The 14,907-nt window shown below is 38.8% G+C and overlaps 1 protein-coding gene across 4 annotated transcripts in view; it reads right to left on the reverse strand.

Annotated features, from left to right (window-relative positions):
- FAM241A (family with sequence similarity 241 member A) overlaps positions 1 to 14,907 on the reverse strand; it is a 229,315-nt gene that overhangs the window by 56,413 nt on the left and 157,995 nt on the right. The window contains exon 1 of one of the 4 annotated variants that reach the window (XM_035560824.2): positions 2,095 to 2,203. The exons of 2 other annotated variants lie outside the window; for them this stretch is intronic. In XM_035560824.2, the coding sequence (XP_035416717.1) occupies positions 2,095 to 2,173 (79 nt within the window). In that variant the 5' untranslated portion in view covers positions 2,174 to 2,203. Of the gene's footprint in view, positions 1 to 2,094; positions 2,204 to 14,907 lie in introns of those variants that run through there. One more of the 4 variants, XM_035560742.2, reaches the window with a different exon arrangement.

Genomic DNA, 14,907 nt, shown 5'->3' on the forward strand with positions numbered 1-14,907 from the left:
ATGCACACACATTCCACATATGGATATGCTTTAGTAATCATCTTTACAAACCTTTTAGGCTACACATGGCTCTAATAAATAACCCATTCACAAACAATATATTATCATCTAAAAAAAGGGAAAAAAAACAAGCCCTTTTCATATACAGCCCAACAGTTCTAGCCTTCACTTTCAACCCCCAGCTTCATGATCAATCATTACGTCAGTGTCCATTTTTCATGGTTTGGTGTTGAACAATAAATGGAAAAGCAAATGACTGAAATAATTAATATTGTCTCTGAGAATGAGCAAAGCTCAAGAAAGAGCTTGTGAGCGACAGCTGAGGACAGTCTGCCCTCTGTAAGTTGCAAATGTAATAAAATCTGAACTTTTTTTCTGTTTTCTTTTTGAACAAGGTTCACATGGGCAAAACTGCATGATGGGAAAGCTCACATGCCAGTCCCTTTGTGTAAATAGTAAACAGCTGCAGTTAAATGTTTTACCCCTTGAAGGACAATACTTATTAGCTCAAGGTTAAGAGCCTTGCAGAAGGTCAGCCTAGCTACTGGAGAGCTGTGAAATATCATCCTCTGGCTATCTGCTGACACGCAGTCAAGGGCTGAGTTACGCAATATGGACAACACAAGCTTCATTGCTTAGAAGAGGACATCAAATTAATAGAAGTTGTGTTCCAAATTACTGGGGCAGTAACTGTTTCTGACTGATAAGACCATTTTTTTCAGTCTTGATTTCACAAGTTTTCTTCACTCCCAAGTCTCACTAGATTAGAATCACAGAATCATTAGGGTTGGAAAAGACATCCAAGATCATCTGGTCCAACCATCCCCCTACCGCCAATGTCATCCACTAAACCATGTCCCTAAGCACCACGTCTAACCTTTCCTTGAACACCCCCAGGGACGGTGACACCACCACCTCCCTGGGTAACCTGTTCCAATGCCTGACTGCTCTTTCTGAGAAGAAATGTCTCCTAATTTCCAACCTAAACCTCCCCTGGTGCAACTTGAGGCCATTCCCTCTAGTCCTGTTACTGGTTATCTGTGAGGAGAGGTCAACCCTCAGCTCTCCACAAGTTCCTTTCAGGTAGATGTAGAGAGCAATAAGGTCTCCCCTGAGTCTCCTCTTCTCCAGACTAAAAGATTTGTGGTAGAGATTGTTATCTCTACCACAAATACACGCTACTAGCGTAAGTGAAGGGCTTTTAGTTGATATGGCCTGTTTTGGGCAGGGATGGATGCAGGCCAAGAGGAGTGGCAGAAGAGTCTGGAACAACATATATCCAAGTGGCTCAAGCTATTTTCTCCCTGCATAACAGTCTATATACAGGCAGGCCTCATAACAGGGAAAGACAGTAGTGCTAGCTGCAGCTGGAGAATTATGCCTTTTTAGATAGTTTCTTTGAAATTGGGATGCTGGTAAGGGAGGGACTGGCAAAGCCCCTCTTACTGTGGATGGGGGGCAGAAGCAGGAAGACATTTGGCAGTGCAGTGCTGGGAAGGAGGGAGGCATGGTATGGGAACCAGTTGTCTCAGCTGGGGGATAAATGTATGATCTTGACTGCACTGTTTCTTCTACCAGATCTCATATTAACTTAACAGGAGGACATAACCTGGCTTTTTCTTTTTTTTTTCATTTTTATTTTTGTGCATATATTTACTGAGAATTCTGACTTCTCAGATTTGTCAGAGGTAGCAAGAATATGCACCTTTTCCTTGTCATGAAGGACTCAGACTTCTTGTCCTAGTCTAAACATGCCCAATTTTTATTTTCTTCCAGTACCAATACCTTAGACATCCAACCTATCCCAAGATATGAAAGACGTATTTACCTTGGCAGAGAAACGATTTTGAGCCTGACTGATGCCAGACCCTAGGCAGTACTGATTATTTCTCTTTTTGGTGGTATGCAAGAGTCTTTCATCAGAATTAAGGCCCAGGGCATTCAAAACCTGATAGACTGTAGCTGAATGCGTCCATAGTTATGTTTCTAGCACACTGAGCAGTTTTTGTCACAAAAATCAAATGTTTTGTATAGCTCTACTTTCACTCTGTACCACCACTATTTAGCTAGTGCCTAACAGCAGAGTATACTCACCTATGAAACTCAGTATGCTTAAAGGTACAGACACCATCTTGGCTTTCTGTGGGTTGTTGCAGACTACTCCAGTACTCATTTCATGTGCAAATGCTACTTGTTTGATTGATGAAATATACCTGTGAATGTTGGAAGCTGGTACACAATGAAAACAATAATTTAATAATATCCTTTAAAAAAAAGTATCCACCATAAGGCTTCCTATCTCAGATCAGACTGCACAACCCCATTTCCCAGGTAAAAGGCGAAGTATGAAAGTGTCTTGAGCTGCCAATAGGTTTCAGTTCCCTTAGGCTAACACCATCCTGATGCCCCTTCTTCAAGAACATCTTGGGTTTAGACTATTCTCTTATTGCTGGTCTAGCGAGAAATAACACCAGCAAACCCAGCAGCACTGAGCACTGTAGCACTTGACTGGATCAAGGCTAGAAGGAAGCCGGGCCCTCTGCCTGCTGTTTGCTGTGACTGAGCTCACTACAGTTTGGAGACACAGAATAACAGACTCTCTGCAGCTACCAGCACCAAGAGGGTGGGCAGCCACATGTCGCACTAGCCTACGTTTCCAAGTGACCTTCGCTAGCAGCCCCATGCACAACATATTGCATTAATCCTTACTGGAGGTCACAAAATCATGGATAAGTGTGCTGCAGTGCAGATCCAAGAGAAACAGTTGCAAATGCCTAGCCAGATGCAGATGGAAAAAAAATGTGCTTTTCATGTAGCCTGTTCAGAAGACTGAATAATTTATTAGTGCATCACATGCTCTTTTCGAAACTATGCCACTTTGAAGGAAATCATATATTTTAAATTATAAGCAGGTCCGACTAACAAAGTGGATCACAAATGCCAAAGCAGACAAACCATTGTGTGTCTGCGAATTGTATGTCAAGTGACTCTGATTACATCGGTGCCAATGGATAGCTCAGAGAGGAGTAGCACATGACAATAATGAAGCAATTACTGGTGCTCGGTTCAAACGTAACTTGGTGCACTCAAATCCAGATAAAAAGTCCTTGAGGTGACCTTCCTGAAGTGCCCCCAGTACCTCCATGCAGCCTCTCAGTAACAGGCTATCAAAGGCTGCAGAGTGGATTAATTCCAGTGGCATTTCTGGAGCTGAGCGAGGCTGACGAATGAAATACAATTTGCCTGTCTCAGTGCGGGTATTGTGTTCTGCACTGTAATGCAGCACAGGTGTTGCAGGCCAGGAAGGAGACATGCTGGCAGAAGTGTGATAAGGAAACCTGTGAAGGAAACTGTGCCACGGCAAGATGGGGAAAGGAGGCGAGGCGAAGGGCCCCCCAGCAAACCCGGAGGGTACTGCTGGGCTCTGGCACTCCCCCAAGACTCACAGCGTATCTGTAGGTACCATATGGTTTGAGGATGAACTTCCTGCGCTTCTGAGGGGTGGAAGAGAAGGAGGAAGTATGGGGAGAATAATCGCTCCCCTCTTCCGCTCCTTCTCCCCCCGTCACGAGCATCAGCTTTACACCACCACGAGGACAAGGTGCGGTCTGATCTGCAAGGAGGCACTTGTAGAAATAACCTCGACCAAAATGCATGGGAGAACAGAGTGAAAAGGAGACAGGATAGCACCCTAAAAGTACATGGTGCATCTCACAACAGTAAGAGCCTATCCTAGTTCTTCATGGTAAAATGGACAGTGAGATCAGAGGGCCTCAGATCATCAGAATCAGCTTTATTCCGGTTTTAGGAATTCCCATGCTCGCACCACACTGTTTTCATGGTCACGAGGGAGTCTGCTTTTATGGCCATACGTGCAGTTCTAGGAGATATGTTACTACCCACAGTTAAGTGGCTGTATAATATAGCTTTTACTGCACAGAACCATGTCAGAATATCTGACAGCCCTCACCAAAAATTATTACGGTACATGATGAGCATCAGTTGTGACTAGAGCAGGATGTGAAAAGCATGGCAACTTGTTGTGATACATCGCATTTCACAGACTGTACAGATCTGTGTTATTTCTATTAAGTTACAATTCAGTTAAATTTTTAGTTAAGATAGAGTACTGAGTCAGAAAAGAGAAAGATGAAAGGCCTAAATAAATTCAACCAAAGCTTTAATTTACTGAAACTCCACCTAGAGGCAGGTTTTCACACACATCTGCCAAGAAAAGCAACACAATATATGCTCAGTTGTGGCAGTTGCATGGGTAACAAATACTCTCAGTATGTACACAAGTTGACACATTGCCCCCTACCTTCACTATACCCCAGTCTCCAGATTACTTATGTGATTCCAGACAATATTTTTCATTAGGAATCTGGATATGGTTACACAGAGATCTAGCTATGTGCTAATAACATACATAATGAAAACCAAAGAAATACTGCTGGTGGTCAAAAGTAAACTGGTTCACAGGAAATTAGAAATTATAGGCACTGATATCTGCATCATGTGCTCATCTAACTCTGAAGAAAATTCTTACTGAAAATCACAGGCACAGCTTTCTCTTGTGCAAGTCATTTTTTGATACCAGGGCCCAAATCATACTCAGAGGGTTGGCATTATTGTCTAGCTAGGGCTGCACTGGCAGGATCTGACCTTTTATTTTAGGACAAATGACCCTATTTGAAGCAATGATCATTCATCCCTTCATTTTGGTAGGTAATCTGAGATGTGGCATGAAAATTTTAAAATCTTATCTCAATGAACATATGCAACCAAATTACCTTAAACTTAAACTAATAAAATCATCCTTATCAAACAGTTTCATAAAAAAGGTCAGATCATTTTACACATTTTCATAAAGAATTAGCAATTCAATCTCAAAGTTTGAACTCATCTTCTCACAAAAGCTGCAATGGGATAGCTCTGCTATTTTGGTGTGCTTGCAATGTCACTGGAGGTGATCTTTCTGGGTCAGATTTTCAGAAGTGTTCAAATGCTTAATTTCCAGTGAAATCAACCTTTAAAAAACTGGTCCACTTTTTCCAAATTAAAGTTGAAAAAATTAAACAGAAAAAAAAGAGACACTTACTAGAGAATTTCTAAATGTCAAAACAAACAAACAAACAAACCCAAACCATCAACACCATGGTAATGCAGACTATGTGTCTCTTCCTCTTACCTCAGACTGCTCTATTTCAGTGCACTGCCCTAGATGACTACCTTAGCTTTAGGCTGCTTCTCTCTTTCTTTCAGCAGAATTATCTGCTCCAGGTTTCACCAGTGCATTGGGTTTCACTCACACTATTTGTCTACCTCCCCATCTTAAAAAGTTGAAAATTTGGTTTTGGAATTCATATTAGCAGAGCTGTAACTGCATGCATTCTGTGTCGCATATTAAATATACATCTCAAGTAGTCTTTTGCTGTTTTCACCCTATTATAGATGAAAGGATTTCTTTGAAGTCCCACCAGAGTGAGTCAAGAATAAGAGGAATTAAGCTCTTCATCCATAACCAGTACAAAACATAGCTTTTGTATCAAACCAGGGAAAACAGATTGTTAAGACAGATAATAAATCCATGATGCAGTTTCAATTTTCATTTTGGTTTTCCTCCTTGGGCCTGCTCTCAGCTCCTCTAAAAGCATACCAAGCCTGTTCCATCAACAGCTGTGGAACTTCTTGCAGAAATCAAAGTATATCTATTGCCCAAATGACAACTGCCATCCAAAGGACATTTTAAAGTATATCCAAGTTAACAGATCTGTGAATGTAACAGTTCTCCAAACTTTATGTGAAGCCCATGAAGGAAAATACCCCTTCCTACGTGATTTTCTTAATATTTCTGTGTAAAGCATTTTATAGCAAAGAACCATTTCTGATCTAGATATATGTAAACACTCAAACACAAGGAATTGAAAATTAACACTTATTTCCTTATAAAATACTGCTGGTTTTTATATTGATTTCCTATCTGTTTTCCTTCCTCCTCCCTTTTGGGAATGTCCACTCTGTCCTTTTGTTTGCCTGATTACTGGGAAAACTGAACACAAAGGATTTTTACAGAATCATCGGATATGTAACAGATTCAATGTATTATTGGCAAAAGCCATATTGAAAAGGACTTTGAAAAATAACTCTTTTCCAGTGGAATCAGCTTTCCAAATTCCGAATGTTCACATCTCTATTTACTGTTACTTTAAATAGCTTCATTTCTGTGGATAGCTGATGAGCTTCCCAGATGAAATATAAAACTTTGTGTAGCTCTTGAGGCACTCCTTTTGCTCTTTATGAAGAATAAAGGAAGAAAAATAACTTTCAACTGGTAGGATTTTGTGAAAAACAACTGTTTAGGAAATGGAAATATTTTCAAACTGTCCAGCTGAAGATTTTTGGCTGTAAAATATTTGGTTTGCTTTGATGAAGGATTTAATTAAAGATCAGACTATTTTTGTTCACCAAGAAAAGTATCAGCATGACATTACCTGATGGATTAAACAAGTGCATAGTACGCTCTGTTGTTTCACTGCTTTTGCTTCAATCACTGAAAGCACAGCTGCTGCATGCCTGATAGTTGCGAGGAATATACTCTGCCCTTACAAACATATTATTTTCATTCTTAAACAGCAAGGGGAAAAAAAAAAAGCCATGTTTCTCTTGTATTCCAGAAGCTTATGATTGAAGAGATAAAAAAAAAAATAAAATTTGTTGTTGCAGCTTTGGCAGCAACCCAAGCATTGAACTCAATGGAAACACTCACAGAATTCCAGCCTGTGATTCTACCCCGCATTATAAAGGCCCTCCTGAGGGTCCTTATAAAATGGGATTTGGGGTAGATTTTCTTTGGAGAGTTCTAAAGATTTCCTGAAATTCTTGAATGAACTTAGAAGTGAGAGCATGCAGAAAACTGCATCAAGGTGGAGCGTTTGTCATTTAGTTCAGATAGAGCAATTAAGTCAGAAAGATGTCATCTGGTTAAAAGCTGTGTTTAAGTCTCGTGGTTATAGGTCTTGCTCCAAAGACCACAGAAGTCAACAAAACGCTTCAGTGTCTTCAGTGCAATTTGGAGTAGGATCTGAGCATGAGAAAAAAATACCAGAGGTGCAGACTAATCTTCTGGTCATATTTGGGATTAAACTCTGCTCCATATGAGACTGCTAAGGTCCATAATAAATAGTTAGAGGCTACCACAGAGATGGGAAAGCAAGGGAGATTAGGGGGACTCATTTTTATTTCATTTGTTTGTAGCACAGTCTGCAAGACAACAATAGAAAAGGGAAACAACTTTGTATTTATTATTATGGCTGAGCTGCATGTAATAAATTATGGAAGAAAAAAAGACCGAGGGATAATTGACTGAAAAAACAAATGTCAGTTAAAGTAAACACAGCAGTTTCTACTGAACCTATTTGTAAAAATGTCAAAGGAGTTGAGTTGTTTTCCTTCACAATATTTGTGCTGGTATAAAGGGACTCTGGTTTAATTAAATTTCCCCACAGAGACGAGGTATTCCACTAGATGTCACTTTGAGACTTTGCTAAGATGAAGGACAGCATCCTGATGAAGGGATGCAGCATCCCCTACTGTGAAGTGGATGGGCTGGGGGCTGCAGCTCCTCTTGCAGCTGGAGCCCACAGCCAGGGACGTTCATACTGGGGGTTAAGCACAACAAGACTCACGCAGAGACAAAACCATCTGCTAGGAGAGAAGTTGCCATCTAGAAATGTCTACTGGCAAAAATTATCCAGCCAGTAGAAACTTTTTACACTGCTTTCCAGGGAAGAAGCGAGGAGACTGCTGCTTTAGCTGACAATTTGCCATGTCCTCTCTTCAATGACACAGTGGGGACAGGGTCAGGTTTGGTAGGAAGGAGAGTGGCTCCTGGGCAGTTTCCTTCTGCTTCTATGAAAGATTTGATGGATTCAGGCAAAGACATCTTTCAGCAACAGGAACAAGGTACTGGTCCTGGTGTGCCCATTTCTTCCCAGAGCACCTCACAGGTAATACAAAACAAATTAAAACCATCTTCAGTAAGGGGAAGTAGATGACTGAACCTGTTTTGGAACTGTCATGTTCTTTTGGCAACAAGCTGTTATTTAATACACCAAACAAAGACATGAGACATCGAGGTTTCCTTAAGTATCATGTGGTGAATACTGAATAAAACGAGGGAAAGTGAAGTACAGCATGCTTGTTCTCCTAAAGGCAGGTGAAAAATGAATGACGTGTCACTGTTCCTAGTAAGGCAATAAAAGAGTTATCACAGTGACAGAACCATGCCTTTTTAGCCCAGTCCAAGAGGCTTAGTATTTAGGAAAAAAAGGAAGAGCAAAACAAACCAAAACCCAGTTCATACCCTCTAATAATGCTGGCACACAAATGTCTTTGCATAGAGCAAGACCTTGCGTTTGCACACTGGCTCTCAGCTGTGAAAATCACCCAGAATAGGCCGCTGGGATAAGAATCCAGGAAATGTATTTTAAAAAAGGCAAAAAGCACAAAGAAATATGTCTGCACAATAAATACACTGTACCACATCTACTGCCAAGGGTGCCTGTCCAAAGCTGCAGCAAGCTGCATACTGTTTGTGTTGTCAACAAGCAGCAGCTTTTGTACCTATGCATGTTTGTTTACTAAATATAAGAAAACAGTGGAGCTCAATTAAAAGTAGATTAGCCACACATGTACCAAAGGAATGTGTACTTAACTGACTATGGTGAATCTGGCTCCAATTAAATCCCCTGGAGAGGCTGTTCTGGCATGTCTGCTGAGGCCTTATTGGTATCCCATCTAGGCACAGTGGTGGTTATGGCTCCTCCAGAATATATTAAATGGATCGTATAATAACCATTGGGCAGATGTTGCAATAGCAGAAGTTTGCTGCAAGCACGCAGATGGGGCTGCAGATTATCCCGGGAAGGGAACTGTGAGTTGATGGGTTCATTTCCATTATTGCTTGGCAACACACCACATGCGTCACCAGAGATGCTGGAAAACCCCTTTCAAGGAACCTAAATGAAAGCTTACACAAGGAGATGATTTATAAAGGAATCCTGTCAGCTATGCAAGCCTATGGAGAGAATGTCCGAGGCAGTTTCCACTTCTGAGTTTCTTAATGAGAAGAAAAGAGAGAGTATGCAAGTAGAACAGCAGGCTACAAAAGAATAATTAGGACATAGATTAAAAAAGGCCACTACTGAGTTGACATTGCTTGCAAATTCTAGGAGTACCATTCATGTAAACTCCTCTGGTACGCATAACAGGTATTTATTATTCCTATTACCTGGGAAATTATAGAATCAAATACATATCCTCCTAATACATGAGTCTGAGTCCTTCTAAGCAATAATCTGAAGCAGAGCTGTGTTCAACCCAACCCCTTTGATCTAAACAATTCCTTCAGTCAGATTATTCCAAATTAAAGATTTTCAAATAAATCCAAGCTTTACACTGAGCTGGGTCAAAATCTTTCTGTAGTTACCGAGAGAAGTCTGATTTAGGATTAGCAGCTACTGAATCGAGATAGCCAAAAGCTACTTTAGTGATTTTCTTTTTAGATTCTCTTGTGTAGGGCTCAGAAAATAGTTATTTTTTAAATTCACATACACGGAAGAACATTCAGACGATTTTAGAATTATTTTACTCACAAACCCCACAGCTTTTATCAACCAGAAACCTATGATTAGAGGAATCATTTCAGTGATGCATTAATATAAAAATTATGGAAACCATACATGATTTAGATAACTAACTCAGATTTTTTGTTGTTGTTGTAAAAGGAAAAACTCTTTTCAAAGATGAAATACTCAAGTTTTGTCAGCCACAGTTAATTGTATTGTTGCTTCTGCTGATGAGCATAGCTTCCTAAATTATCATGAGGCCACAGATTTGTGTAGCACTGCAGAAATATCTCTGGTATGTGACAGCTGTTTTGCTGGGAAACCTATCCCATCTTTTGACAATAATATTACAACACGTATTGGCAATGCTATATTTGGAACACTCTACAAAAAATTAACTAACCAGCTTAGCAGCTCTACCACAATGGTTTTTATTTGTCCACCCAACTAAAGCAGATGAGTCAAGGAGAGGCTAGGGGATACTCCCTGAAAAACAATTCAGTGGTAGAGACAGATGTACACTCAGAAACTCATAGTACTGGTATCCTTTTTAATGACTAAAATGAATTCTCTTTTCTTTTTGAGGTAACTTAACTAAAGTATATGTGTTTTGATAAAAGCTAAAATAATTCTGCCATTACTTTTGGTAAAGGTTCTATAGGCTCTACTGTAGAGAAAGAAATAGAGAAAGGTTTTCCCATCAGTGTAGTTACAGAAGTACTTTCATCCTTTAAAATTCAACAACTATGGTTAACATTTCTATATAAAGAAAGAAAATGATATGGAGGAAATCCAGGCTCCATTTAAGTCAATGGAAATTTACAGGCTTCAGTGGAGCCAGGATTTTTCTACACTAGGGTTTAAAATAACATATCTAGGCATGTATTAAATTTGCATACAGATTGTTGGGTGCATATATCCTTTACTTTCTGTAGTACTTTCCTATAAGCACTTAAGTTCCTTGATTTTTGGCAGAAAAAGCAGATACAGTATTTTGGGGTGTGGTATGTGTGGGAAGCACAGCGTAATTGTTCAGTAAACTATACAAATGCGTTTCTATTTTCAGATTAGCAATAGTCCCACTCATTTGGTGGGACTGGCTATGTATGTACAGAGATGGTGAAATCAGAGCCTTTATGAAATGATGTAAAATGTTTCTTTGTTCATTAATGTTTTTAGAGAAGCAATGCATGCATCTTTTGTGTTCTCTCTTACTGAAGAGATTGGTCAAGCTCCCACTTGAATCTAGAGGTAAAGGACTGGATCCTAAAGCAGATTTGGGCTTTTACACAATAGTTAAAAATGTCAACAAGCAACATGCACTTATTTCTCTGAAGTATTTGCCTAGCAATAATGGTATATTATCAACTCAGTTTGTTCTTTTACGTAGAAGTTCTGTGTTAAATTAATGATTCCATATAATGGTTTTGCATACAGCTTCTTTATAGCACCGTATCAAAATAATACTTAAAAAACAACATGCCTTGTCATATAGTGGGAGACCAAGTGGATCAGTTGGATACACTTTTAAAGGTCTGCTCTTCCCCTTTCCCTCCCTCTTCCCATTGACAGCTGCACATTATTCAGTGTTCAACTGAATAAATGTACAGCTATGAATAAATCTATGCTCAGATGTATTCTCTCTATATTACTCAGAACAAAGGCCTAAGACAAATCTGCCACTTACAAACCCACAGGTAATTAATTATGTCTTTGCTACCTCTACTGTCTTCTTCACTGCAAATATGTCTTTGTGCACAGGGAGATGAAGGGCTTAAAAAAACAAGAACAAAAACAAAAACGCTTTAGGTAGACCCAGTGGAATTACAACTTTGATTCAGAAAAGCATCAAGTACACTGAAGTTCTTAGCTGATTTTCAAATGGATAGGAAACAGACACCAAAAATTTGCTTTAAGTAAAAAAAAAATCTGGTCAAAATTATGTTGCTCTGAAATTTGGTCAAAGTTAGTCAAATATACCCAATGAATGTAAATTTAAAATGTATATTTCAGTAGGGTTACATCAACTTGTCAAATAAGTTGTTGGATGAATTCTTCACATATTCATTGAAATACGTTATTAACAATTTACTGATGTGTTTAGGCCTAACATTTTTAACTTAAAAACAAAAAATAAAGACCGCAAACACACACACACACAAAAAACCAAACAACAAAAAAGCAAACAAACAAAAGCCCAAACTTTTAACCGAGTAAGAAAATGATACCTAGTTACATGTTCTAAAGGGACTAGTGGTAAATTTATTAAAAAGGTTTTGTCTATTTTTTTTTGTCTAATTGGTGGAAAGAATGACAAGCACTACAAAAAAACCTTTCCCTTATATCTGTACATATGCATAGGCACATCACATACGTGCACTTGATCAATATGCAAACATAGATACAGTACTTCAGAATAACAGTGATCTAATCAGCAGGATTAATAGAAAATAATTCTGTAGACAAAAGACTATTTAAAAATGCCAAATATATTGATTTGGCACATCAATATACTACGTTTATGATTCTACAAATGACCATATTATCTACTATCAAATATCCTATTATGCAAACAGAGATCCTTTTTAGAGACAAACTATATTCCAAAGTGTTTTTAAATTAAAAATAAAATAAAATCAATTATTTCAAACATACTGCAGGGGAGGAAAAAAAAAGTCTATTCCCAGATCCATTTTACTGGTTTACTCAGGCACTGCCACTGGAAAGAAAATCACCATTGGTCAACAGAATTACTCTCCTCAGTATCCAAGGAACACCTCATTTACACTGCTGTCAGTATATAAAATTACATCTTTCATTCTCACACTGAATGGTATTCAAAAGGCCATTCTGCAGGCCTGATTTTGGGAGATGCACCCTCTCCAAGATTTTAGATATTTCATCTCCTACATGCTAAGGTTTTCTCAGTGCTGCCCTTCCCACTTCATTCATTTTTGTTTAGCCACACATACATTTTAAAAATTGATTCAGCTTGAACACTTTGGGGTCTGTCTGCTGACAGAAAGACATTCTAGTGGTTGCAATGCAGTTTCAGTCTAATCTAGATATAGGGAAATGTAATCTTGTCATACATCTACTCTGCCACTGATCCATACCAGAATTCATTTGTTAGATGCTGTGGTCCAATACCAGTGATTTTCCTTCAACTTAATATATGTGGCAAGTGGTTAAACAAGACCATTACATTGGTTTAAGTGATAAAAATTGCTATACGTGGTAAAATGCTAACATATCTTTGAAAGCTTGTGGCAGATACTGTTGTTGCCTTTTTCTTTTTTAGCGCAAGGGAACGATGCCTGAAGATGGAGCTGTTTACAAACTTCTGTAGGAAAGGAAATATCTGTTTGCAACACAAACTTAACAGAAAAAAGCACTGTAGATACTTTTATCATGGGTACACAGATCTGCCAGTTTCCTAAACACTATAATAAATTTATTCATAAAGTATGGATTATGGTATGAAATACCATAAATGTAATTTTTGCACAAGTACTTAAACCTAAAAGTGTTTCATTCCAGAAGGAACAAAGTCAATAAAACATTACGTGCATGTTAATTGATAGCGGTCTGTATTTTTTTTTTTTTTTTTTTACCAATTTAAGTATAATTTCTAATACTGTTCAGAGTCTCCAAACTGAGTTTTTTTTTCCCCCCACATTTTGTACACGTGTATGGTATGTATGCATGGTCACACTAATTAGATTTTATCACATCGCGTTTATAGCCGACCATTTTCCATTAATCATGCCAGAAAAGCTGTTATGTGCAGCTACAGATGTCAATCTTTTCTTGCCTTCTGCAAATGCAAGTTCGTCCCCCTGAGGGAGATTTTCAAAGCTAGTTCAATGTAGCCAGAAAGTAGTATGCCTGTGGGGGATTTGTTTCCTCCCCCAGCAGGACCACTGGTGCACAACTATGCACTTTTTTGGTGGACTTTCATTATCCTTCAGTGTGCAAGAATTATTCACATGCTGAAATTAAGCAGTGCATAAATACTGGAAGAATCAGGACCTGCGTGATCAGAAGAGCTCTCTGAACACATGCATAACCATATGTTCTATGCATATTCAGCATATATATATGCATATATACAGTCTCTCCTATGGTTTAGAGTATCTGCAAGAGCGCACACCTTCCTGGAAACCTGAAAAAAGTTTTGCCCATGTCCCACAAAGAAGAGAGACAGTGTTTGCATCACAGAAAGCTACAATTATAACACTAGCTTTCCATGTGGTTCTCTCACCTTCCTTCTGACAAAACATGCAATGTAAGCACTGCCTGAAGGTACTCAATCCATTACTTCTTTTAAATGAATTATCTACCCAGATTATCTACCTAACTGATGTACAATTACTATTTTTTGTTGCACTGCTAGAAAAACTTTTGGCTTTGTAATAAACTGTACTATTCTCTCACAAGCATATAGGTACACACACAATCCCACATTGCCTTTTTCTTTCAGTTGCACCAGTTTAATTAAAACATTTTAATCAACTCCAGTTCTGTCATCAAAATAATTAATCTTACCCACATATCTGAATATGAGCAAGCTGTTGGCTAATTTTTTACCTAACTTTTTAAAGAGCACCACGTAAATAATTCGAAATACCATTGACACCTTGTCTAATTACCAGACTTAAATCCTGAAGCTTCATCAAGTCTCAAAACAAAAACAAACACAGAAGCAATACCCAGGGTGTACTTTACTCTTTTGGGTACCTAGCATGAAACGTGCATACAAATAACTTTTATTTTGGAGCATGGCCCTGTCTTTTGTACACTAAAACAAGAAAGCCCAGTGGTTGTTACTGACCTTTAGAAGAGTCAGTGAATATAAGAGGGTTAATTTGGTCAAAGGACTGCCAGCATTCACAAATAAAAATCTGAATACAGATCCATGTGACACCACATAATCTAAGCTTCTTTAAGGTTTCGCATTGTACCCTTCCACTTTCTGGGCTATTTTCTTTCATAAAAGTACTGGCAACAGTTCCCTACTTCCATTTAATTTATCAGTACCAAGATGTATTGCAGCAATAGTGACACTGTAGTACAGTGACAGGAATGACTGCTGGATAAAACACAACTGCTTAGGGCGTCCTGAAAGAAGACAGACAACATTCAAAGCACAGCACTAATACCACGTACTATGGCAGCACTGAGCAGCAGTCTCCCTGTTTTCTGTGGTGTCTCAGGTTTGTGCACAGAGCTAAGCCATGCAATGCACACTGTGGGAATCCAGTCTTAAAGACAATAA

This window comes from Cygnus atratus, chromosome 4, assembly GCF_013377495.2.
Source record: "Cygnus atratus isolate AKBS03 ecotype Queensland, Australia chromosome 4, CAtr_DNAZoo_HiC_assembly, whole genome shotgun sequence".
Taxonomy (NCBI): domain Eukaryota; kingdom Metazoa; phylum Chordata; class Aves; order Anseriformes; family Anatidae; genus Cygnus; species Cygnus atratus.